We start from the raw sequence: 26,578 nt of genomic DNA on the forward strand, positions 1-26,578 counted from the left end.
CAGGAACGCCTCACTATAGATACAAGAGGAATGTGATTTCCATATTGTTATGTTTATTGTGTCATGATATAGTGAAATGGGGCACTTGAGCATTAAGTCTTTTCTCTTATAGTAACTAAAATAGAGTTTTCCTGTGTCTTTATACATAGAAGCCAGTTCAATTATTTATTCTTTGGATAACACACTGACTTACACCAATAGAAAAGGTCTCTTTTACTGTTTGGCCTGACAAACACATATGCCATAGTCAACTGAACTCATATCTGTATTTTTTATTTCAGTCTATAAATAGTGTTTCTAGGTTTAAATTTGTTTAAATAAAAATAAAGCCAAACCCCAGCCTTTGTCTATTAACGGTGTAAATGGCTCTGAGGAAAAGGTGGAGAATTCTTTCTATTGTTAGCATTTCAAGAAATGAATAGAACAGAGTGATATTAATTGATAAAGTGTAAAATTGTCCCCGAAAAAGCATTAGAAAAATGATTTATTGCTGTATTATTTTTATAACAAAAGTGGTGACATACAGGAAACACTGCCAAAGTATTAATGTTCCATAAATAAACTGACCCATTTAATCACTGTTCGTAGTAACTAAAAATAGCTATCATTCTTCCAGTTCAACAAAAGAGAAAGCTAGGAAAAGCCAAGTATTACTTTTTTTCTCTTAAATTAATATGCTGAGGGTAAATAAAAAAAATTAAAAAGTTGTTTTATCAGGAAATCAGTCTTACATGTAAATACACAGTAAATGTTTATCAAAATCAATTTTTAATGCTTGCTAGAAAATCTGTCAAGTGATTCATTTTAGTCAGTTTAGAAGATTCAGTTTCAGATCCATTCAATTTCTTGAAAGAGAAGGAACACAGGGTGCCTAGGGGTATCTCTAAATAGACTGTAACTACTTTGCATCACTCCAAGGATTTGGTCTGTGGTCTGTGGAAAACAAGCTGAGCTAAAATCAGACCCAAAATGGGTGAAAGGTTTACCAATGCTGCTGGTGTCTGTAGAATTTTTCATGGCAGGCAGCATAGTTAATGTCAATCACAATTTGGGCCTGAAAATAAAACATTTAACATACTGAAAATGTTCATTTTTCTTATACCTTACTTCCTTCAACAGATGAACCACTTTTAATCATGTGGAAACAAGCATAAACCTTAAGAGAGGTTAAAGTTTCTTATGTTAATAAAACATTGTAGAGTCTTGGTGGAACGTATACGTATATACCCTTACTTATTTGGAAATAAATCTGAGGATGAATTCATACCTTCATATTAACAATAATAGTTAAAGATGATTTCTGTGAGAGTATAGCACTACCAGCTGCAAAGTGGAAACAAATGACTGTGTCCACAAGCAGAAATGAGAAGTTCAATGTAGATGCTAAAAGACTTCCTAGTTCAGTGCCTAAAATCTCATGAAAAACATGTGACTAGATAAGAAAACAAGTATAACAAGTCCACCAGTCAATGTACCTATAATATGCTACTGAATGTGCATACATTATATACATACTGTAACAGATCCCTAATTGTGGCAGCAGGGCTCAAGACACCTTCACACATTAAACAACAACCAAAGTTAACCAAATAATTCAGTAATAAAAAATATATTCTAGGTAGCAAGCAGACAACCCCTCTAACTTAAACCCCAGTGATGCACCCCGATAAACATCAAATTACAAAATAATGCACACAATTAAAACCATTACTTGATCATTAATAATGTCACACAGTGGTTAGTATTCTTGCCTTGCAGTGCTGAGGCCCTAGGTTCAATTCCTGGGATGCTATCTTTGTGGAGCTTGTATGTTCTCCCCATGTTCATGTGGGTTTCCTCCTGGTGTTCTGGTTTCCTCCCACAGTCGAAAGGCAAACTGGTAAGTTAACTTGTGGGAAAACAGGCCCTGGCTTAAGAGTGTTTGTATCTCCATGTCCCCTGCGATGGACTGGCGTTCCATCCAGAGTGTATCCTACCTTGTGCCAGTTGTTTGCCAGCATAGGCTCTGGCTCCCCGCAACCTTGTTTTGGATAAGGTGGTCAGAAAAAGGATGGATGGATAGCACACACAGGTAAGACTTTTGACTTACATGAACAAGTCTTAAGATGATTTTGGCGGCCTCTAGTGGCCAATCCATGGTCATTACAGACCTTTCATGGGGCATCCTGCCACAGGGCATGTATCTGGAAGCCTATGTACAGTATGTAGACATGGATATCATGGATATTGTGGACTAATGATTTGTTCTCATAAAAACTGAGAACTTACAGGCGATTTACAGCCCCATTACAACATCTGTATAAAACAACTTGGTAGGACATGTTGCACCTGCTGTACATATTTCAAATTCAAGCAAAATGATCTATATCCTTTACATTCAAAAGTAATTCAGCCAATATTACAGCTCAATACAACTTCTTTGCTGCGTGGTTTGATCATAAATTCAGTGTTTTACAGACCTAGATCAGCATTAATCATCCATAATGTTAATTTACCTAAACAAAGCATAGAATTAGTGCCAGTCAAGTTGTGTGAAACTTCCCCCCAATCTTTATAACAGAGTGCAGCAGCATGTTGCAGGGTAGTCATCTGTGTAGACCTTATGCTCATTTCCATATACAAAGAAGAAATTAGCATTTTCTTTCCAGATGTAGTGGACACGTGTGATGGGAACCAGTTCAATGGTTTGTCTCTTAAAAGATAAAAAAAATAAAAGAGAAATGTGGTAAAAGAAATCATACAAAAAACACTCCACAAATTGCTAAGATGCACTTACAATTTTTATGCAAATATTTATATTTATACTTGTATTTTTATGCAAATATTTTGAAAAGTCCATTCATACAAAGTAAGCTGAGGTTTGGGGCATATACATTTCAAATCAATACTATTTTTGCGAAATCTGTTACATAGGCTTTCTATTTGTTTTTGTTTAGAAAGGCACAGACTACATGGAAGTTGAGTTTATTTTAAGCCTTTTTAGTATTTGTCAAAAATTCAGTCCAAAACACAAATCTGACCAGAAAAAAGGAGTAAATGCTTTTTGATTTTGATTTTTGGAACTAAATGCAACTTAAACATCTAAAATCAGCTTAACTAAGATGTCTAATAAAAGAACACGAGCAGTTAAAAATGAGAGAAAGACATTCAGCTCGCTTAGCTCATTTGACTGTTTGTACTTAATTGATACAAGGGTCACAACTAGCTGTTTTTTAGAAGCCATGGTATTCGCTTCAACAACATGGCTGGGTAGCTTGTTACATGCTCCCACCACCCTTTGGATAAAAAAGTGCCTCCTGTTCTCAGTTTAAAATGCAATTCTGCACAGTTTTCACAGTCCTACGGTTATGACACAAGACTGACTCACTATTAATGAGTAACAATATAATGCCATATCATATCTAAAACTTATCTATAGGTCTGAGCTGAATTTACAGCAATCTTGGCTCACCTGTTGCATGATACGGCAGGATGATGAGAACTGGGCAAAGTGCTCTCTCACCGAATTTTCTGAGGCCTCGTTAATTTTATCCGCGGGAAAACCCCTGATAGGACTCACCTACAACAAGAAGGAGGAATGAAGCAAATAAAAACACTAAGCTGTGTCTCTCACACTGTTTTCTTTATTATTTATTGATTTTATTATGATTAAGCCAATGAATCCCTGAGGAATATGACTCTATTGTCACAGGATCTCAGAGCCTAAGTAAGATCTGGCATGAGCAGTGGTGAGAATTCAGAGTTGTAAGGGAAAAAAACGTTACTAATGGAAGTAGATAGTACTATTCACTATAGATCTAATTTCCAAAAGGTAACCCGAGTCAGTATGAACATTGTGCTGTAGGAGGTTCTGTCCTTCAGATGAATTGTTAAACCAAGGCCCTAACTACTTGATCATTAAAAATCTAAGTGCCCTGTCCATAAGGATAGGGGTATTATTTAAACCCTTCTATAGAGAACTATTATAATAATTATTAATGTGCAATTTTCAGTTTAACCTTATTCTCTAATAAGGAAATACAATACAAAACCTTCACTGTAAACTGATACCAGAGAATACTTCCACTTTTCTTAGGGAAAGAATCACAATAGACAAAGGAAAAGTAAGCCATTCTGCAATAAAGCTGAAATTCTGGCACAATGGCACATGAAAGCAAAGTCACATAAAGTAGGGCATTAAGTGACATTGGATGATTCACGTTACAAATTAAATTCGAATATATACTCGCATACTGACCACTTGTAAGAAATATGACAATCGAATGACAAATGTTCAAACTTCAGCTGAAACATAAGAGCTGCAAAATCAGACTGGAAAAAAAACAATCACTTTTTGAAGTTATGATGAATAACAGGACAACTTTCAATGCATTGCTCTCCAGTGCAAAATTTAGATTCCAATCTTCTGGAATCTAAAATTTTTAATTATATTCAGGTAAAGAATATTATTTTTCGTTTCCATACTTATCTCCAGCTTGAGTGGCATTTTCAGATACAGTATGTTCAGATTCAGAAACAGTTATGTTCGGCAAAATAAGAAAAAAATCTGAACAGGAGCAGAAAACTTAAATTTCTAAGAACAGTTACATATAGTACATGACTGGTTACAAACAGAAGGATGCTATTCAGTCCCTCTACCTAATTTGTTTGTACAGTACAATCGTATCTTGAAAGAACCAGTGCAGCAGCTTTAACAATGTGAAAAACAAGCAGACAATTAACATTACTGTATTTAACAAAACGGTGTCTTTCTTACCAGTGGATGTGTATCAGAGAAGACTTTTTCTCCAGAAACACTGAATATTTGATCCATTGGGAAGCCTGACCGAGTGTCCACTGCATATTCTTTCACATTGTTTTTCCTAGTTAAAAGGCAATTGGAAATAATGATTTACAAAACCTTATGCTCATTCCTAATATTAGAAAACACACACCCCTTACATCTTACATTATAATACAGTGGAATGCTATTGGAACATGACAAAAGTTACAAATGAGGATAAAAGGTTGTGTACCATGAAGTTTATTCACTGTTTTGTGTTGCAGAATCCTGTATTGGATAAATCAGGTGGCCTCCTAGAGAATTCTAATAATGCATTTTTTTCCCCAAAATCCCAAAAGTTGGGTTAATGGGACAGAAATTGCCAGATGATGGACTTCACAGACAGTGCTCAGTTACAAATGTTTTGCAAGTGGGCATGCTGGGATTAGATAAATTGTGAACAGATTGAGACAAGGAAGATAGTCAAATCTGGTACACACAAAAATAAAATTATAAGAACAACTCTTTTACCATTTCACTGTTAGCTTGATAAAGCACAGAAGCTTCCCTTTTCCACTGCAAGTCTTACACTGGTGTGATCCCCTTCCAGAACAATATGAGCACCTAAAAATTAAAAAGTAGAATAAATAATAAGTATAGAGAGTCCATTATTAAAAACTAAGATTCATTCTCTAAAGCAGAACTGCTTATTTAAACCTCCTCAGATTTGTTCACCTTAAGATTTTTTTTTATCAGCTTGCAATTTCAATAAACAAATACATAATCTAGAATCAACTAAAATATAGAATACCATATATTGCACAGCAAAGTTTTACTTATCCATAGTTAAAAAGCTCAAACAGGCTCACTTTTTGTGCTTGGTGCGTTTACAGAATAGAGGTGAAAACTGGCCAAAACTGATCAAAAAGTGGGAATCAAACTATTATGTGGGCATAAGTCTGAGTCTCACCGGACTCGCCCCCTGCCGCTGCAGGTAATGCATCTATCGGAAGAAAAGCGCGTCCCTGAACCTTGACACCCACTGCACTGAATCTGTAAGACAAACACACAGAAACCAGGGAAATAAAAACCTGCATCACTACTCCCGCGTGAGTCGAGATCAGAAGGACTACACTGTTAATAATTACAGTATATAGCGCTTATACAGCGCTTTTCTGGGCACTCCACTCAAAGCGCAGTGTGTGTGGGTTGTAACGCCCCAGTACGGTGACTCGGACGCTATACTGTAAAAAGGCACCGCTCTTCAGATGAGACGTAAAACTGAGGTCCCGACTTTCTGTGGTCGTTAAAAATCCCAGGGTGTCTCTCCAAAAGAGTAGCTGTAGTACTCTGGCGTCCTGGCAATATTTTCCCTTTGGATTTTACCAATCATGGCCTCCTAATAATCCCCATCTATGAATTGGCTTCATCACTCTGTTCTCCACCCCACTGAGACCTGGTGTGTGGTGAGGGTACTGGTGCACTATGGTTGCCGTCGCATCATCCAGGTGGGGCTGCACACATTACCCCATTACCTGTAAAGCGCTGTTAGGGGAGTGTCCAGAAAAGCGCTGTATAAGTGTTAGGAATTATTATTAATTTCCCCTGTATCATACTGTTTTTACAATCAAATAAACAATTTTCCTACTCTAGATAAGAAGAACACATTAGGACCCCCAGTGTTAATATTTTGTATGAAAAATACAATATATTATTATTAATGTGGACCGTATGAGTTGATGTATGGCGTCTCACTACTGTACATACCCATCCAGATGACACACAGTGTCTGCAGGCAGTCAGGCCCAGTCCCAGACAGGTATGGCATCCCTATATATAAAAGAAACAAACACCATGTTTAATGCAACAGTGGATAATTACTTCATGGATAATCTAATTAAATTATGGAAATACACTTCACACGAAATGGACATACCCTTTCAGCTAAGCAAAACCATTTTGTATAAAGAGACTTGTAGTGTACCAATGGATATAATAAACTATTTACTATACAAGTCCGAATGTTTTTATCTGAGAAAACAAAAAAACAAGGATGACATATTTGCTAAATATCTGATTAAACAAAGGGCACGAGAACAGGAAGTGTCCTGGAATCAGAATTGCAACTGAAAGGATACAGGGGAGAAAGAAAGAGCACATATTTACCTTGACAGACGATGTGAAGGGCACTTTCAGAGCTTTTGTGTTGTCCTTAAAGAGTGCAGGGGTTGTAACAGGAATGTCCCACGGCTTTGGAGCCACTCCACAGTAAGCATCCGCCACCTGACCTGGGAGATGAACCAGTGAGGCAAACGGAATGAACTGCCCAAGCTCTCAGGACCAGCAGTGGCAGCTTGGCCTGTGCTAGTAAACTACATTGTAGCAATGCGATTTTAATCAGTTTTTGTTTCCTTTAGATTGTTTTTTTTTAACTTCCTGTACTGGAACATTTTCTCCATGCAGCTGGATAAACAGAAATCTGCCCCCCCTCCGTCTGTTGTCATATTGTAGATAAGTCAATGAGATTCTTATCCTACAGCTGATATTGGAAGTTTTTTGGGGATATTCTTCAGTCAACAATTTAAAATCTCAGAACTGGAGACCTCCGTGTTGGATCTTGTCTTTAAGAAGCTCTAAAAGGCAATTCTTACCATTGTAAGGCTCACTATCCCAGTTTGTTGATCTGGATTCAGTAAACGTCTCGAGTCGGTACTGTGAAGGAGAGAGGAAAGGGACACTTACAACCAGATGAGTATAAAATGAACCAGCACTAAAGCTCTGTCTATTCATTAGTAAATAATAGTAAGGCTATACTGCACTTACCCTAAAGGTATTGTGAGCCTGTAAATCGGTAAACACCATCTCTTTAGCAGGTTTAGTGCTATAGCAACACTTACTGGAAGCATACTTAATGAAGGCTTCCTGAGCAACACTTTCACTGATGGAAGGAATTCTGTGAACAACAAGTATTGGAAGAATCAACCTATATTGTTTAAAAAACATTGCAGCCCCATTTAAAACTTGAACATCAACCAGTCCAAAGCTCTTAAATACTATCCTAAAAGAAATTGCCTCTTTTCCATAGCTATTTGACATCAGTCTCTACTTTTATAACTCTTCTTCACAAATCAAAATATTATAAAGGATATGAGGCACTAGAGCCTTTATCTAAATGCTTACTTAAACCACAATGTCAGAGCAGACAGCAACTGTCACAAGATAAATACATTCACAAGAGGCCTTAAACTCATTAACGTTTTCATATATTGTAGATAAGTCATTTATGGTCTTTCTCTATCCTTTATACAGAAGAACAACCCACATAAATTTGATCTATAAGAAGTAAAATAACCTATATTAAATTATAAGTGTCCTAAACCAACCATGCTCTCATATAATTATGTACAAGCCACCTCTAGCTGCAAAATATTAAAATTTAATAACATGTATTTAAAACAAAAAAATACTATCACAAATAAAACTTTAATTACTGTACTATATTTCCAAACATAATTTGCAAGTCTGTGTACAGTAATAACTTCTACCTGGATACACACAGTATGAATAATGTGTACACCTACAGGAGACCTACTGTACAGCACAATTTCTGAACCCATTTCATGAACTCTAGCCAGTGAAAAGTCTTACTGCCAGGGTGCTTCAAGAGGCTGGGGAGTTGGCATTTGAACTGGCACGTCCCCAGGGTATGGTGGGGGAAGGTCTTTTCACAAGGAAAAAAAAAACACAGAAAGGAGTTAAGAGGGTTCCTATACAACGCTCTCCAGAAGTGCAAAGCAAAATACTTTAAAAAATACAAATTCAGAAAACAGATGATTTGCTACAGCCTTTTCACAACAGAAAAGATGCATGGAATTTCTATGCTGGTAAGGAAGTCTGTGGGTGTAATCAAGTGTTTAATAAAATGTCAGCCTAAAAATCTTTTGTAGTTCTGGTATCTGTATATTTTATCAGACTGGTCACCTTTAGAGACCATACAGAGGACTGACAGTATACAGCTGTTTTTATCTGTAGCCTTTCTTGGAAATGTCCACCTATTTTAAAATTGGAATAGCCACTGAGCCAATGTTTTAACTGCAGTGAGACATCTGACATTCAAGGATAACACAGCACACTGTGCATCACAGCTCTCATACAGGTAGAACACTGTGATAGGATAACGGGCAACTAAGACTTAATGGAAGAACCAACAGGATTCCAGTTTCTGTTTCACAGAAATATATCTATTATATATATATACAGTGTGGTGTACTGTATATACTACACTGCATCTCATATGGAAAATAGTCAGACACAGTCATCTTGAGATCACCATACTTTATTTTAATATTGCTGTAGCAAATGGTAATTAGTAAGGTTGTTTTTACCATCACTAAACATTAAAAGGCATTAAACTAGAATGCCCTTTTAAATATATAAATTTAAATGATTTAGTTCTCTTTAAGACGAACTCATACATGAACTTTGCACTTATTTTTTATTCAATGTCAGTGATATTTGTAAAGCACATCCCTTTTATTGCTTTCTTATTCCCATCTTAGGCAAAATATATTTTTGCACACATGAACATAATACAGTGATCAGAGCTTGTTCCAGTTCTTCAAAGGGTTTGTGAAATTTCTGAGGGGGAACCACAGTGTTTCATTTCTTTCATACCTTAAGAACATAAAGAAAATATAATACTTCTTTAAAGTAAATGTTCTTGCTAAGTTAGTTACAAATATCTCTTATACATACAGTATCTTTTAATGGGGACTATTCAGTTTCCTAATTCACAACCAACCAGCAGAATGAAAAGAGACTACATGTTAATCTGTAAACAATTTTAAAGGTGAAGGCCCACTGAGAAAACAGTAGGATTGGCAGTGCACTTACCACCCCCTCCTGCTCCAATTCCTTCATATCCTGGAACAGTATCCATTGTTGCTGAAGGCGGGGCTGATGGTCTAACAGCCTCTGGCTGGCCTGGTCCTGCATTAGCTCCTAATGACATTAGAACACAGCTGACAACTCCTATGGCACTCTGGCACAGTGGTAAGCATTGCTGCCTTCTAGCTCTGAGTTCCTGGGTTTAATTGTAGACTTGGGATACTACCTGTGCAACATTTATACATTCTCCCCACTTTTGCATGGGTTTCCTTTGGGTGCTCCAATTTCCTTCCACAGTTCTAAGACATACTGGTAGGTTGAGTGGTTTCTGGGAAACTCGGCCCTAGGCAGTGTGTGCATGTTTGTGTCTGTCAGGCCTTGCGATGGACTTGTGTCCCATCCATCCATTCAGGGTGTACCCTGCCTTGTACCTATTAAATGGTGGGACCGGCTCTGGAGACACTTCAACCCAGTGCACTGGCTAATGCAGTTAGAAAATGGATGGATAATTCTTAAGCTGTCCATGTACTCACATACACACAAAACACAAAATACGTTTTTCCATCACATTTCTAAAGCAATCTGGTTTTGGGACTAACAAAGTGGGCCTTTTGGGTTGACTGGCCGTAAATTAGAACATACCTAATGAGATTTAGTGGTCTAGGTTTTAGAGCATTCTGGAAATTAGAAATAAAACATTTTTAAAAAAAGCTCACAGACATTATGCCTTTGACACAACACTGAAGTAACTTTTGGCTTACAAGCATGCACCATCCAAGACCTGCATTGACACATGTGTTATTGGACTTCTTCACTCTAGTCAAGGGTGCTCATTCAAATTTGACTATCATGTAGAATCTTTTTTTAAACATTTGGAATCTGAAAATATTCTATATCATACAGTATGTCTAACCAATTTGGAATCACCATCTGACTTCAAGACCACATCTGACAGGAAGGTCAGTACAAACAGGAAGAACAATTCATGATGTCACTGCAAGTTTGCAGGAGCCCAGAAATTTGCAGGTGTCAGTATTACAATTTGGCCATCTAAGACCCACCCCGTGCCCGGCTCTGTCTGTTGTGCGCCTCCACTTGAGGACTCCCAGGCCCATGTTCGAACCAGCAACATTAAAAATTAGCAAAACATTACAGCAGTTAGTAATGACCAGACTGTACCTGCATTTTGGGCATCATGGTGCTGCTGGCCTGGGAATGTATATTTTGGTACTTCCCCTTGGTCACTGAGAAAAAGAAACATGAATATTTACATTATTTCCACCCTTTGCATTTAATTTTAAATAAAAGCATCTGCTGAACAGCTGTTCATATTAATATACACTGCATATAAATGAAGATCAAAATTTACTTTGCCAAAGTTAAAAACACAACTTCACACGCATCACATCAATTAATAAGAAAGACTATACCTTGTTCATGTTGTATGTTTACTGAAGTGCAAACTAAACTGTCATGGCACATACAAATGTTTTAGGTGTGGTAAGATCAACATAGGAAGAAACACCTGTTAGAACACGCTAATAATCTTGATATGGGACTGGTCACAGTTTAGCTGCGGCAATGGTGTGTCAGAGTCAATGTTTGAATCACAAGGTTTGAATGTTATTATTTTATAACAAAGAAACTGGAATCAAAACATAACATTAAAGAACCAAAAGCATATTACAAGCTCACAATCAATCAACTATATAATTGCCTGAAAGCTGGCCAAAATATCAGTTTATCTGTAAGGATCTACATCTTTTACATGTTTATAAGCCAATATTGTTTTCCCTTTAGTATAGGAGAAGGTTAACCGTTGCCAGTTCCTCATTACTTATTTAATCTGATTCCTCCCAAGACCCATAGACATTCACAGCTAGGGCTCCTGGTATAATACCAAATACCAAGTTAATTTACAAGGGTATGTAAAGCTATGCATGCGTGTAAAAGTGAAGTATGTTAAGCTTCCGCAAAGCCTAGTACGTTTATTTCAGCATGCAGGCAAAAGCAAATCACTTCTTTTCCATAATGCCACAACCACCTACTGTATTTAGCAACTTCTCAAAAGGAAGGGAAACCACACAAGTCAGTGAGTTACACAATGCAAATTATTTCGGTTTTCGTCCCGTAAATGTCTGAATAAAATGTTAAACGGGAAATGTTTCTTTTTTAAGTACAAATCCCTGATAAATATTTACAGGCAGAGAAGCTACAGTATGTAGAATGTACCCGTGCTGAATATCCTGTAATTCGACTGTCAAATAATTTGTTTTATTATTTGATGCATCCAAACAGCAGTTTAAAGAGGTTTCGAGGATGATTAGCGAGATACTCAACATTCGTAGAATAACGATTTAGCTACAATGACTCAAGATTAAAAACACACACACAAACATTTTATTACTTTGTGGTGAAGCTCAAAAACGCAGTTTTATTTTTCAATCACGAAAATAAAAATTTGCCGAGTATGCACCTTGTGGCTATGATTAATTTTTGTAGTGGCCCATTATACTCATCCGGGCCTTAGACAGAAGAACTTAACTGGCACCATCGTCCACCTCGATTCTGCCGTCTAAAGTTATTGCTTCCTGGTTATCTTCCCTTCTTACCAGATTCAGAGTTCATAAAGTTTTCTACTGGCGTAATTTTCAGTACCCGATAAGACAGGGTTGAACTCAAGGCTTATGTTTTGTTTCGTTTTAAGATTTATCTATGCGCTTTGGAAAGATACGCCGACAGCTCAATAACCCTCAACATTATTTCATTTTCAACGGAGCAAATTAATCAAACGTCGTTTTCCCAATCAGTCTTATTTTATGCGCGTAAATAACATTAAGAAACCCTTTGTCGTCTCAGGAACCTAGTGCGGTGCACGCCGAAACCAGTGAAGTGTCGGAAGTTAACAACACGAGGAATAAGTGAATAACTAAAAAGATTACCTTAACAAAGGTTGTTTCTCCATTGTTTTAGGTGATCGTTGGTCAATCGTACACTACTATTGCACTGAAGAGGAAAGTTCACCTCCTGCACTCTTTACACGCCTACCCACTACTTCTGTTTCACTTTTTGCCTGTTGAAATCGAGTTTTTCCTGAAATAGAAAACAAGTGCCAAGACTGTCTAACTGCGCAATAGTTTTATGCAAATTATCTCAGATTATAAATTGGTGAAAATGTTGTCACTAAAAGCCTAAAGAAATGCAAAGATATTGTTACTTTCTCTGGCTGGACGTCTCATTTTCTAAACTTTTTCTGAAGAAAAACAACTAATTAAATATAAAATCAAACTTGGGGTATATTATTAATTTATGTAGTACAACTATCAATTTTATTATATTATATTATAGAACAGATGCACAGGTCACCAGATTCACAATTTTCTTACATCAACCACGTAAGAGCGTTGTTGTTGTTGTTGTTGTTGTTGTTGTTGTTGTTGTTGTTGTTTACCATGTTAAACGTTATTTCTTGTTTTGGACGACTCGTTTCTGCAGCCACACCCCACAACCTGTGCACTTATAAAACGACCTAATTTTGGGAAGTTTACAGAACCTGCTGAATAGTTTAATTAATTAATGAGTTTGGTCGATCTCCATACCATTTGTAAGTACATATAAGTAAAGAAATGAATGTTGGGAAGTGTTTTTTTATAACTATACCCTTAAATGACGTTGATTTTAAGAGATGTGAAGTCAATTTCCACGCACCCTATGTGAGAATTTGTACCACTTTTGCTCCTTAATAAATAATTTACTGACTTTGGAACATCAGGTCTCTCGTCATTGATAAGCCGTGTTAACAGTGTGTAAACCAATTGTGACAAATTAATTCAGAGATAAGAGCCTAAGGTAAGAGTTCGTTTTGATTTTTGAGCAAAATACTGTACGTATTTGTCAGGTTGAGTAATTCTACTGAGAAAGGTTATAAACCCCAACAAACAATATTTAACACTGCAAAATAATTTAAATGGAGTGGGGAATGTTTCTGACTCACCAGGTTAGGTACAAAAGTTTAATATGCATTAAGAACACTTTCTGCATGGTTCAAATTGAAATGTTTCAACATAAAAATTAAAGACAAAACTATACAGACATAATAAAAACACGAGAGAAACGTTTATTGAATTTGATCACATTTTTTTTAATTACTGTAAAATTACAAGGAATTAAATGTTGGCAAGGCATGGTTTAAAATGTGCAGGATTGATAGTTTAAACTAAGCAATCAGGCAAAAATGGAAGAAATAAAAATATTATTTTCAGTCTCTCATTTGTACATCAAGACATGGATATCAAAAGCTAGACCTTTAATTGTCATAACACTGTATATATCATACCAGGAATCACATGGAATGCAAAATACATAACAAAAACAAAAAAATCAAAACTATTTACCTGCCGATAAATTCCACTGCAATAATAATTTATTATATCATTTATTAATATATTATTTATACAACATTTTGTTTTTGATTTCCTGGATTAGCGCTTTACAATAACAACATAAAAATAAGAAAGGCAGAGCTGACAAAACAAAATTAACTACTTAAAAATAACTAAATGCAATCCTATATAAAAAAAGATCTGGAAAAGGAAGTTTAATCAAACACCCTGCAGTTTCCAGGCTACTACAGTAAATGTCTGTACATTTATACTGCTCATTCATTGTTTTTTCTCAAAGTACAGTGCTTTGCTCAAGTACAGGCCACACTGCTTTTTCGGATATGAGGTTTTATGAGTTGATAAGCTGATTAAAATACAGTTGTCCCGCTATGATGTAATTGTGTTTAAAATTCATTTGGGTATTGCTAAAAAGTTTTTAAAAATCAGATCCTGTTCTAGTATGCCTAGGAATATTCCACTCCATATTATGGGCTGTACCGTACAATAGTGAAGCTCAATTCTATCTTACACACAATTACCAAGGGATGTTGAAAGTTCCATTTCTTGCAGACTTGCATGAGGCTGAGTCAGTACATACAGATAACATTCAGATGTTATACAGTAGCTGCTACATTAAAGCATTTGTGTCACATGGTATAATGTAAAAAATGTACGTACTGTATATTTCACATTTTTCTTTATGTGAACTACACATCCAATACTGTACGAAGCAATGCTCAAATATGATCAGATGCTGTTCATCTATATTATTTTTATATTTGGTTTCATTCACCCACAGTATAACAGCAGACCTCAAATAATGCTAACTTTATCCCACGTCTGAATACACTGTGTAGGCTAGAACTGGGCTACATTACTGTGCAGCAGCACTTGGCTGGGTAGTCATCTGTTTTGACTTTATTCTCCACGCCATAGACAAAGTAACTGTAGGCTTTTCCATCCCATGTGTAATTCACTTTAGTGACAGGAATCAGGTCAATGGTCTGTCGCTGAAACAAGAAAAAATCATCCAGAATAAATATATTAACAATGAGCTCTCAATGGGGAGCAAAAAATGAGTTTAAGTAATTATTTAGTTTAATCTCAATTATTAATTCTTGCTGTATGTGTCCATTTCAGAGTACCTCATCCAAAATTATTTAAATTGACTTGAGGAAGGCACATATTTTCAGATGTAGTGATCTTTTTTCGCAAGTCCATTCCAACACTACTTAAAATTATTCCTTTCCGTCTTAGTGTTATATTTAGTGAATTTGTGATTTGCTGGATAGAGGTGTCTTCTTTTACCTTCATATGAACCCAAACAGTTCAGAAAATCAATTTTGATTGTGAATGCTCTTTTAGAATGTAAAATAACAGATTTTATACCTCAAAAAATATTTATTTTTATGATAACGTCAGTTATATGATACAAGAAATTAATAGCTACAGGTGAAATGCTTGTGATTTTAAGACGATATTTTTACAAGACATGTAATGTTAAGACTGTAAAGACGAAAATGTATGATTAAAACTTTGTCAGAATGAGTTGCTTTTCAGTTTAAGAATATATGGCAGTAATCCAGGCTGCTGACAGCAGTTACCATACATTTACAAAGTGTTCTACAGCGCATACCTGTTGAAGAACGCGAGATGATGTGGAGTATTGCGTTTGGTGTTCTCTCACTAATGACTGAGACGCCTGACAAATAGACGGGTCTGGGAAACCTGTCACAGGATACACCTACAAGGGAGGTAAGCATTTTTTTTTTAAATGGCCCATAGTGAAGTTTTCAAATCAGAAGAAAGTGCTAATGAAAAGAAGCGGGCATTTTACTTTACCATGTACTGAGAGTCCACAAAGATCACATTTCCAGACACTTTGCTGAAGGAGTCTGCTGGAAACCCACTCTGCTGTACTCCAATATGAACTGAAGTGTTGTTTGTCCTAAAGAATATCAAAGGATGAAAGGCATTAATTGGAGGGAAACTAGTTGAAACCAAACAGGAACAGTTTTTCAAACACTTTTTTTGGGAGGGCTGACTCATGTTTTCTGATTCAATTGTAAACAATCTCTCAGATTTAGGGAAAAGCAAAAACCCAATCTGTAATTCTTCTTGTTAGAAAATTAGAATCACTACAGTAATGTCTACAAAAAAGTGCTGATACTGCTCCACAATAAAACTTAGGAGAAAATTCTCAGTTGCAATCTTTAAATAAGCCACAGTGAAATTAACGAGAGAATTTACATTATGTGCTGTGAACCATTGGGTGAGAATTGTTCAGGGAAAGGTAACAGTATGTCTTATAAACAGGATGATGAAGATTTAGGCAGGTAGGTTAGGTCCCCTTTTCAGGCCATAAAGGCCCATGGGGGGCAAGGGCCACCATTGTTCTCAACCATCTGACACTGAAGGTAGAGGTGATGTGGTCAGCATCACGCTCCGGCCAGCCTATGACCCCCAGAAGGATTAACTCCCGGTACTCATTTGGAAAGCAGGCTGAGTGGACCTGGGAGCCCTCCAGAAGGAATTAGAGCAAGCTACATCACTTGCCCCTACCTGGGATTGAACCCGGGACCTTCCGGTCAGGAGCTAGACACCTTGTCTGAGCTACCACAACTCCACAGATTTGCAAGGTACCCCATTAATTTATAAACTTAGCATTATATCTTTGCAGAGAAACTCTTTGCAAAACTGATAATCTCAAACAAAGGGACAATTGGTAAATTTCAATTTAAAACCAGTATTAAAATCCCTTCCTGAAAAGACACTGCTGTTTGGGTTTAGGAGAGGGGAGGCATTTGCAATTCAGCTTCACACAATTGGCTTAAGATATTATCGCTAATAAGGGATTGGTGTTAATCAATAAACCAATACATGCACACAAAGGTCCCAGTGGTTAAATACGTCAAAAATGTACCATTTTACTGTGAGTTTAATGTAGACCAGGAGCTGCCGACTTCCTGAGCAAATGTTGCATGGTTCTGTTCCTTGGCCTCCACAAAACGTGCAGCTTCAGAGAAAGTGGAAGATTAGTACGGTATATTTGTGCAGACTTCCCCTAACTCGAGGCCAATGTCAGGTCTTGATACTGATTTGAAACTGCATATTTCCAGCGGAGAACAGAGACTCACAGTATGAATGAAAATGAAAAAGAAGTACTGTATTTCTTTCATAAGTGGCAGTGCTTAAAGAAACTGAAGGGACAGTTTTCTATTTTACACCGAGCTTCCAGTTTTTCAGTTTCCTGCAGAAGAGCAGCAGATAATGGCACTCTTAAATAAAGCTCTTTGACATGTAATGTTTTTTTTAAACAAACCACTTCTCCAAACTACAGCACTAAAAGGAACATAACCTCATAGATTAAATAAAGTTGGTGAAAAATAGAAGCATCTCAATTCTGTGCAGTACTTACTCCTCATATCCCCTGCCATTGCACTGGGAGCACATATTTCCCCCAAGACGACACCCTGAGCCATGACACACCCAGCACTGTTTCTGTTAGGAAACCATGGACAGCAGGACAGACTGTAAACGGTTGACTTTAGTCTTATACTTTAACACATTTCTCAATTTACACCATTAATGAAAATGGTATCAATCCCTATATTATATCCTACTACCTTGGAGACTAAAATTCAGTAACATGTTTGCACTTGGCACTAAACACTTAATTTGCATTTATTATTCACATAATGTTCCTTCATGTATCCAAACTGTTAATCCCCAGTTTTCACAAAGATCACGTTACCTGTTAAATACTCTACTCACAGTCTTAAAATATACTTATAAAAAACCTTGTACGCACTATTACCTGAAAGCAGTGGTGTGCCACTGTCACACACATTTACCCAAAACAGATGGTTAATAATCTGGATGAACATCAGGTTCTTTTATATTAAGAACTAGCTGTAATATGCAACCAGTTTAAAATGATAGTTTTGAGATATCGATTACATATCCCACACTAGTACAGGGAAAATGCAGAAACAGAAAGAATGTTCTTACATTTCCAGCTCCAGCACACTGTTTACATGGAACTCTACCCATTTCTATGCAGGCGTGACATCCCTAAAAAATAAAAAAAACACACAACTGGAACCTCCTGTGTTTAATGTTCTGTAAATACAGAATATTCAACTGAATGAATGAGCACTTTTAAAAAGATGGCAAGCAGATATCAAATCACTAACTAAAGAGAAACTTTTCTTAGTCAGCTTGTTAGAAGAAAAACCCAGGTCTAGTGCCGATGACTTATTAAACGCTGGATTCTTTTCAGTTAAGTAACGCACGGTGATGCAGAACAGAGAAAAAACACATATTGTTTGTGTATTACAGTTAAGGAAATACCAAATGGTAATTATTTCACATTTATAAGGTCATTAATTGCATATGAATACTGCATGGAGATAAGCAGCCAATTGTATTACAAAACTTTTTTAGTGTGGAAGTGATTTATGACAATGAATGGCTTCCTCTTATTTGTAAGGTTTTATGAGCCGCTGGGCATTTTGTTCAATATACTTGCGTTAAAAAAGCTATATGCTTGGAGCTCAGGTTGGACCTGCTTAAATTATTCAACAGAAATCTTATAGAATTGTCAAATTATTAATTATTAAAAATGATTTTAATTATCAAATAATTAAATTGTTAAACAGCAATGTAATGTATGGACTAATTAATAATATTGAATATACATGTAATTACTGTATATGGCAGTATTTTTTCTGGTTATATTTTATTTCATCCCTAGATTTAATAAATTATATTGCAACAGCATTAAGACCAGAATTAAAAATGTATTCCTACACCTATTATCCTTCAAATTCTAACTCATCCAATGTGTTCATCTACAGTATCATTCTGAAAGTCTACATTTGGCTGTATCACATGAATTTTGTTCTTATAATACTGTAAATGTGCCTCTCCCAAAAATGAATGTCAATGACATTTAAATTAGTTTCGTTACACAGAATTTCTCAATGAAGGCTTTATTGTCTGAAGTAAAAGTAAACAATAAGCCCTGTGGTGCCACAGGGGTTGTGGCCATCCTCTTGGTGTGAAATTAAGCTGGGAAATTGTGCAGATTCCTCCCAGTATGAACATACCTTGACAGAGGAGGTGTATGGGACTTTGACCTGATAACTGCTATCAGTAAACAGAGCAGGGGCCTGTACTGGAATATCCCATGGTCCAGGAGCAGGCTGAGTATAGGCATCTACAGGCTGGCCTGAGAGAGACAAAAGTAGGACTAAGACTATATAAAGGTTCCGTTTTATTTAAATGTCACACTGGGGAGACATATGTTTTAGTGTGAAATATGCAATGCAAAGGGTAGAGCTTAATTCCACACTGAAAGGTAGAACAATATAGAAAAATGTAATGATATCTTTCTACTTTTCAGTGTGGAATTAACCTCTACATGTTCTTAACTAGGTTGGCAAGCTGAGATCACCCAGATCATGGCACAGGATGAGCTATATTCGTATGCAGAAGCTGATCATAGGAAAATTAAAATCACAAACTGATTTTAATGGGTCTCTTGTTTAAACTGATGCTGAAAACTTCAGAAGCTGACTTCTTAATTTATTTTTCAAACTCGTTTGGCATAATTTTCATTTTACTTGCATCACCACGATGTCCGGAAAATCTTGTTTAGGATGCAGTCATACAGGAAGCAGTTGTAATGTTATGATCAGATGGGAAATTTATTTAATTCATTAATGCAAACTTTTCTATTGCATAAATGTTTTCATGCAAAATATTATTCTTTAGTATCAGAGGTATTAAGACAAAATAACAATCCAACTCTTGTTTGGACAAGACAACAGAAAGACCATTCTCCATTTTCACCAGGCTGTAATCAATATGTCAGACGCAGATGAAAGACATATCTCAGCTATGAGAATCACATTTTCCACCTACAAATTTTTATAATTTGTCATGTAAAGCTTTAAGATATGTGCCTGTGCACTGTCATTATAACGTTAGCATAGTGAAAGAAATGTATGACTCATCTGTTAAGTGGCTCATAATTTCCTCCTAAAGCAATATAAAAAGTAACAGCTATAAGTTGAATGAGAAAAATTAATCTGAGACTTTCTCTCATGGTTAGCTAAAAGAACCTAATGAACATTGCAGATGTTCATTTATTCCTTAAAGCGGTTTTGGTCCTTATCATGCTGTTTCACCACCGCCCATAACAATGAAGGAAAGGTAGACTCAGTGTCCCAGTAAACAGGCTGTAATGTTTTAATATGACTTTGTTCCAGACGTAGAAAATACTGTCCTTACCCTTTGTTGCAAACTTACCTGGGTTACTTTAGAAACATGCTAGATTGAAAAAGGTGACAGGTTCATTTTTTAAATAGAATATTATAATGTATAAACAGATTTTTTATTTTATAAACAGGATCTATGCAAGTCTGTAAGCGTTACCATGGTATGGTTCATGGGCCCATTCCGTTGACCTGGATTCAGTGAAGGTTTCTAAGCGATACTATGGAAGAAGGAAAGACACCTATAATGATCTGTAAAGACATCTGAAAGACTGTGACAGCGCTTAAGGCTTTCATATTTGCCTAAAGAGTTTTCAATTTCTTTCCGTACAACTATGCATACATGTATATGTATGTATATACACATTACCTAAATATTTGACATAAATTCTCTGCTATTCAGACTCCTGTTACTGTCTAATATTATCCATTAACCATTTAGCCTAATAATTTACCTAGATTTTTGTAACTTTAGACACTCAGCAAATAGTAAACTCATATATTGTTGCTTTAATGTGAACTATTTTTTTTTTGATATAGTAAGGGCAATATTAAGGAGTTTGTTGAGTGAAAGCAGGTTTTCAAATTATGAGCTCTTCATCCTAGACTGTGGACTCCTTGCCACAAAGTTAGCTTGCATTGGGCAATATTTAAAAAAAGCTAAGATATATTTCACACAAAGAGTTCTGAATAGCATTTAACAATGTAGTCACCTATCTCTTTATTTTACCAGGCAAAAGACTGAAGAATTGGTATGCTTGTGTAAGCAATTTTCCACTTCAATCCAATCTCCTGAGTTAGCATGCATGTGTTTTATTATGAGTTCCAGAAAAGAGGCCTAGGTTGAAGTCTTGGCACTTACTCTGTATGTGTTGTGTGCTTCAAGACTGCTGAATACCGCTTGCTTTGCTGGAGTTGAGCTGTAACAGCACTTACTGGAAGCGTATGACACAAATGCAGAGCGAGCAGTCTCTTCAGAGATTGATGGAATGCTATAAAAATGGTAGAATTATTCACTTTGACATTTCTTCACCAGTCATTTGGCTTACATCTTATTTTTAACTCTATTGTGGGTTAATGATGTCTTTCAGAACAGAATACATTATGCATCTTTTAATACCATTACATACAATAGTTAGGGTAAGAGTCTAAATTCTTTTTCAATTTGATTCCAACTCAAAATCCCAGTTCGAGTGATGTAAAATATGTGCCAATTCTAATTAATTTTTTGATGCAGTTGGCTGTTATTGAACAAATGTACAGTATATGAATCTTATCAGTATATGTTCAATTCGTCAAGAACACAAGCACCCACTAGTGAATCACGACAGAACATTACGAAAGACATTTCATTTTGTTTTTAACAGAACAAGCAGAAACAGATTAGGCAAAGAAAACAAACTACTGATAAACAGAGCTTACTTCCACTCTTTCTGAGATGGTGGAGGTTCTGTTCCAGGGTTAATAGGCCCAGGGTTGGGTGGAGGAAGAAATTTACCTGTTTATAATAAACAGAAAAACAGTGTTTTGAGAAATTTTAGCATAGTACACAGAATGCAATTGCACCAAGCAATTAACATTCTTAACATAAATAATTTGCTTGAAAAATCAAACTCTTTTCGAGAACATCATGAAGAATCTCCAGTTTATGTGACAAAACAGTCAGTTCTGGCATGTTGATATATCCTTGAATTTTTCAATTACAGTATACTTGGTAGAATGTTTTCTGAATTAGTGAGTACTAATTTTAGATGACTAAAAAGAAGAGATAAACTGGAACAAAGCTACATAGTAGGGTGTACTGTATAAGAACAATAAATTAATACCTTAAAGGATAAAACTTAAACGGGCAAAAACTTTTGTATCATATACTATTCTTCTCTGCAGGCTAAAAACAACTTTAAGCAACTTAATTTAATGTTTTATTAGCTCTAATGATTATGCAAATGTCTTTTGGTTTTCATATTTTAACTTTTTGTAAAAAAAGAATAGTAAAAAATGCACAATGTCTACAAGATGTGAATATTGTGTCAACATAAACACCTCTTCAGGCTCAGTGCGTTCCTAATTTGTATTCATGCAGTAGTTCATGCTGTGCTTTTAGCATATTCCCTCATACAGTATCAACAGTCAGTCTCAATAAAAATTTAATTCTGCATTAACAACTCACACACATAGTTATGCAAGCATTTTTCAAATAGGGTTATTTAATCTACATTTAATAAGCCTCTGTTCTGTGGAAGCTATCAAAAATGTCTGGCAGCAAATAATAATTAGAATCCCGTTATGAATCTTAACAGGAGATGTCTGAAATGTACAGTCATCACTACGCTGGCTGAAGTGAGAAACCATAAATACAGCTTACTTTTCCAGGTTTCCAGGTATGATATCAGATTGATATAAAGCACAAACATTATGTCCTACAAAACACACGTAAAAAGCCTCCACAAACTGTCATGGTCATATTCTGCACATGTTCTGCCCTTGGTATTGGTTAATTGCTCCTACTTGACGAGTCTTATTTTGATACATCACTTAATTCCACTGAACTTACCACCACTTCCTATTCCAGTTCCTTCATAGCCAGGAACACTATCAAACATCGCAGGTGGAGCAACTGCTCCTTCGAAATTTGGCGCCTGTGGGGTAACCATGCCTATGGGGAAAGGATGCAGTTAATGAAACAGCCACCATCTTGAAAGCTATTTTAACAGACCTCAACATAATTTTGTCGCTAGTTAGCACGCAATGTTACATGGGCCCTATTAATTTGTGATACAAAGTGCTCTGTATTGACATTTATTAAGAAGTATTCTTAAGATGTATTAAGGAGTGTTGCAAAATTTTCATAGCTCATTATAAATACTTTTTATAAAAGATAGTTCTTGTTCCTGAAACATACAGAAATTCTGGGTGTGGTGTCTTTGAATATTTTTTCCTAATTTTCCACAGCATATTATCTATTATAATAAGAGCTGCTACTGAATTGCCATATACAGTATATATAGGGTTTATTTCCCATGAATGTTGATTTAAATATGTAACATTTACCTTCATACTTGTATTTTTTCCAAAGCCTTAAAAAGAACAACTAATAAGACTATAAGTCAAACTATCCTATTACAGCCAAGGGTGAACTGTAAAAACATTATTATTATTATTACATTATTACATTACATTACATTATAAAATAATAATGGTTTCAAGTTTCAAAGAAACAGTAAAACTTTGACATTTATTACCTTTTCTCTAGGATTCCTGCAATGTTGGTTGTTGTTGCTTGAAAATGATACAGTTATTACAAAATAAACCTGCCTACGTACTGAGCTCCTCCTACTCTAACTGAAATTTCCTACATTGCCCCATTTTTAGAACTCCACCATAAAGGAACTAAAATGCAAAATATTTTTTCCCAATTTTATGGTGGAATAGCAAAGATGTTTACACAACAAAACTCTACCAAGTGTGCAGTACAGCATATCACATGTTTTCACCAGTTTTAGTTTGTTAAAATCTGCTTCAGCATTAGCTTTTTAACTTAAATGTTCTCTTTTTGTCTCAGTTCCAGATTTTAGGTCTTGAACATCTGCCACAAACGAAATGAAAGAAGGTGGATAAGAATGAAGGGAAAGTGATTTTGGTTTCAGCCAAAAAGCAGAGAAGAGCTAGATTTAAACCCAAGTCAAAGTTTGCCTAGTGAAAATAATAAATTAATAAATTGAGATCACCCTCACCCTCCTAACATATTGGAGCAAATATGTTATGCTCCAAGGGGCAAAGGTCAGATTAAAGTGGATGATGTCATACCAACTCACTAAGGCATGTTGAAAGCCGAAAAGAGGAAAACCGGTAAAGCCAAATACTCAGAAAAGCTGTTCAATAGGTGTAAAAATGTTGTATCAGATGTTATCCAGCTTAGTTGTGTATAATTCCAGAAAGACTATGAACAAGTGAGATGAGACAGGGAATGTGACGGGGCAGTTAAAATGTGGCAACTGCATACTTACTTAAAAGTATCTTTTTTTATTATTCTTAATAATAGAAGAAAAAATAGTGTTCAGTCTAACATGGAGCACTACAACTACTGGAGACAGACCATGTGATTAGCTTCAGGTCTGTGGAAATGTGAAGAGAATGCAAAAACTTTCTGTTGAGCTACTGCAATAAAACTGACAACTGACAGCATAAGGCAACACCAGTGAAACTGTTGTGGTTCCTTATGTCAAATTTTTTGCCAGCATTCTGTTACCTGGAGTTCCTGAAACTGGAGGTACATATGGTCCTGGATGAATGGTCCCATAGGAGGAAACTGGAGCACTGAAGAAAATAAAGGGTTGTGAGCTGAGTGGTCTAGTAACACCATATGCATTTAGGGTGTAGCTGGCAGTGTATAATCTGCCATTATCATGCCACTATATGATGCTCTGACATAACAACCCTAGCCGTTTTTTGATGAATGTCCTCTCAAAACCGATCCAGGTTATGTCAGAAATACAGCATTTAACTAAGTTTTTTTTGTCAAGAGAGCCATTTTTAAACTGATATTTGGAATTTACCTGGGCATGAGCTGTATGCTTATGACAAATCAAGGGATAGTATCACAATGCACTATCTATTCAATTATTTTTGAAAAACAAAAATGTATTTGCTTTTCCTACCTCTTCACATTTTTGAAATTTCATTGGTAATGACCTCAGGATTTCTTAAGAAATTTAAATACCTCTGCATGTCTTAAAACAAATATTTGAAACTTACCTTAAAAATGGCTTCTTATCCATCTCTGCCTGAATCAGTTCCTGTTAAAGAGCTTGTGTTAATGATTTCTCCCGACTTCCTGTTATAGAAGTTAACTGTTATAGTTAAGTTGGCTGAAATAACATGAAACAAAGATAAACAATATTTACTCAGAAAATAAACTTGACCACATAAACTTCATATAGATCATGATTAACAATAAGATAGTGTATATGTTTAATCAGTCGTTATGACAACTAATATGGATTCTGCCTTTGCACTTATACATTATCTACCCTACCTGTAATCTTTCTCCTTTTCATTTAATTTTTAGAAATAATTTGCCGAAAGGAATTTCATAGAAGTTGTTAAAGTGTACTGCCCATAACAGTACCCATAAATAAAAGAAATTACCAAATGATAGATACATTTTCATGTCTGAAAAAAAGAAAGTATCTGCTGATTTCTAAAGAGAGGGAGAGACAATTAGGAGCTGGGATTTTTCTTTTAAATTTCCATTTGCACTTTCACTTACACTTTTAATTTCCCTTTAGTAAAGATGCTCTTAGCCTGTTACACAATGATACACCTTGATACATTTTCTAGTACTGACATCTCCACTTATTGAACTATACGACATAAAAAATAAAAAAATAAAATGGATACTAACCCACTCAACTGATCGGAAGCTGTATGAGAACTTCTGGTTAACTGCTGCTGTGCTGTGCTGACACAAGTTTTCTGCATCAACGTTCAGTTAGAATGTGTGAAATTACCATCTCTTAATTTCCTGTCCTGTGGGTTTTGCGCAAAGGTCTATGCAGGCATCAATCTGCCACCTGTTCGTACGCAACAATAGCTCTGAACAGGTCTCATTATTGGCATGTACGCAACATACAAGTCTTGCATTTGTCCACTCAAGAACACTGCGAACTGTGAGGGGCAAGTCTACTTCCCACTACAAAAACTACAATACTGTAGTCTTTCCTGTGAAATCGGGAATTGTGAGTTTCGTAGCAATTACCGAAAAAAAACATTGCCTTGCAGTAAATGAGGCTCATCTGATCTATTAATCTAGTTGTATTATTTAGGGCATGACTGACAAACGTGTTTGAATTTTTGCCTGCTGTTAATGCACGTCTCCTTAGGCTACAACCTTTAATGACAAGCAAGCCAAAATAATAAAGGGCAAAATGTTTTCAAACTAATTTACAACAGTTTCACTAATAATGCCTATAGTTTAATAAAACAATGAAACCCGGTTTGTCAATAAAGAATCCCTTAGCAACCAGTTATGTAGTAAACTCCGACTCTAAATAATTTTTATTAAACCTGCAGCACTTTCATTGTGACAGGTCCTGGAAGATAACAATATTGTGGAGAGTGAACAGTAGCAAAACAATAAGAGTGAAAACCATTAACCCAAAAATCCAACTGATTTTTAATAACTAGGATACAATTAATAATATATTCGAGTTTAAGTCTTAAAGATATCGCCATTCTGGTTTTGTTTTAATTGCCTTAAATTACAT

The 26,578-nt window shown here is 35.8% G+C and overlaps 2 protein-coding genes across 7 annotated transcripts; both read right to left on the reverse strand.

Annotated features, from left to right (window-relative positions):
* Nucleotides 1-466: 466 nt before the first annotated feature.
* On the reverse strand, nt 467-12,763 carry LOC102683587 (protein SSUH2 homolog). 2 transcript variants are annotated; one of them, XM_015348366.2, is made up of 13 exons: nt 12,592-12,763; nt 10,829-10,893; nt 9,656-9,763; nt 8,411-8,483; nt 7,586-7,715; nt 7,414-7,474; nt 6,929-7,045; nt 6,530-6,592; nt 5,733-5,815; nt 5,294-5,386; nt 4,757-4,862; nt 3,452-3,559; nt 467-2,692 (listed from the first exon to the last, which is right to left on the reverse strand). In XM_015348366.2, the coding sequence occupies exons 2-13, from the start codon at nt 10,844-10,846 to the stop codon at nt 2,552-2,554; spliced, it is 1,101 nt and encodes a 366-aa protein (XP_015203852.2). In that variant the 5' UTR covers nt 10,847-10,893; nt 12,592-12,763; the 3' UTR covers nt 467-2,551. The 2 variants fall into 2 exon arrangements, with proteins under 2 accessions (XP_015203852.2, XP_006631138.3); XM_006631075.3 differs by having other exon boundaries at nt 6,929-7,050.
* A 1,002-nt stretch (nt 12,764-13,765) lies between these two features.
* Nucleotides 13,766-26,476, reverse strand: LOC102683799 (protein SSUH2 homolog). Of its 5 annotated transcripts, none has more exons than XM_069189424.1 (14): nt 25,717-26,476; nt 25,068-25,108; nt 24,562-24,629; nt 22,867-22,968; nt 21,735-21,810; nt 21,175-21,304; nt 20,473-20,533; nt 19,143-19,264; nt 18,043-18,105; nt 17,450-17,532; nt 16,955-17,047; nt 15,874-15,979; nt 15,668-15,775; nt 13,766-15,041 (listed from the first exon to the last, which is right to left on the reverse strand). In XM_069189424.1, the coding sequence occupies exons 2-14, from the start codon at nt 25,088-25,090 to the stop codon at nt 14,901-14,903; spliced, it is 1,176 nt and encodes a 391-aa protein (XP_069045525.1). In that variant the 5' UTR covers nt 25,091-25,108; nt 25,717-26,476; the 3' UTR covers nt 13,766-14,900. The 5 variants fall into 5 exon arrangements, with proteins under 5 accessions (XP_069045525.1, XP_069045524.1, XP_069045526.1 ...); XM_069189423.1 differs by having other exon boundaries at nt 25,068-25,180; XM_069189425.1 differs by lacking the exon at nt 25,717-26,476 and adding an exon at nt 25,582-25,678 and having other exon boundaries at nt 25,068-25,180.
* Nucleotides 26,477-26,578: the final 102 nt, after the last annotated feature.

The sequence above is a fragment of the Lepisosteus oculatus genome, chromosome 4 (genome assembly GCF_040954835.1).
Source record: "Lepisosteus oculatus isolate fLepOcu1 chromosome 4, fLepOcu1.hap2, whole genome shotgun sequence".
NCBI classification, from domain to species: Eukaryota; Metazoa; Chordata; class Actinopteri; order Semionotiformes; family Lepisosteidae; genus Lepisosteus; species Lepisosteus oculatus.

Coding starts and splice junctions, on each gene's coding strand:
- LOC102683799 (XM_069189424.1), bottom strand. CDS start 25,090: ATGGATAAGAAGCCATTTTTAAG. Junction 22,969..24,561: donor TCCAGTTTCAGGAACTCCAG/GTAACAGAATGC, acceptor CTTTCCCCATAG/GCATGGTTACCCCACAGGCG. Junction 20,534..21,174: donor AAGCACACAACACATACAGA/GTAAGTGCCAAG, acceptor CTTCTTCCATAG/TATCGCTTAGAAACCTTCAC.
- LOC102683587 (XM_006631075.3), bottom strand. CDS start 12,614: ATGGAGAAACAACCTTTGTTAAG. Junction 5,816..6,529: donor ACTGTGTGTCATCTGGATGG/GTATGTACAGTA, acceptor TTTGTCTTACAG/ATTCAGTGCAGTGGGTGTCA. Junction 5,387..5,732: donor AGCGGCAGGGGGCGAGTCCG/GTGAGACTCAGA, acceptor TTTAATTTTTAG/GTGCTCATATTGTTCTGGAA.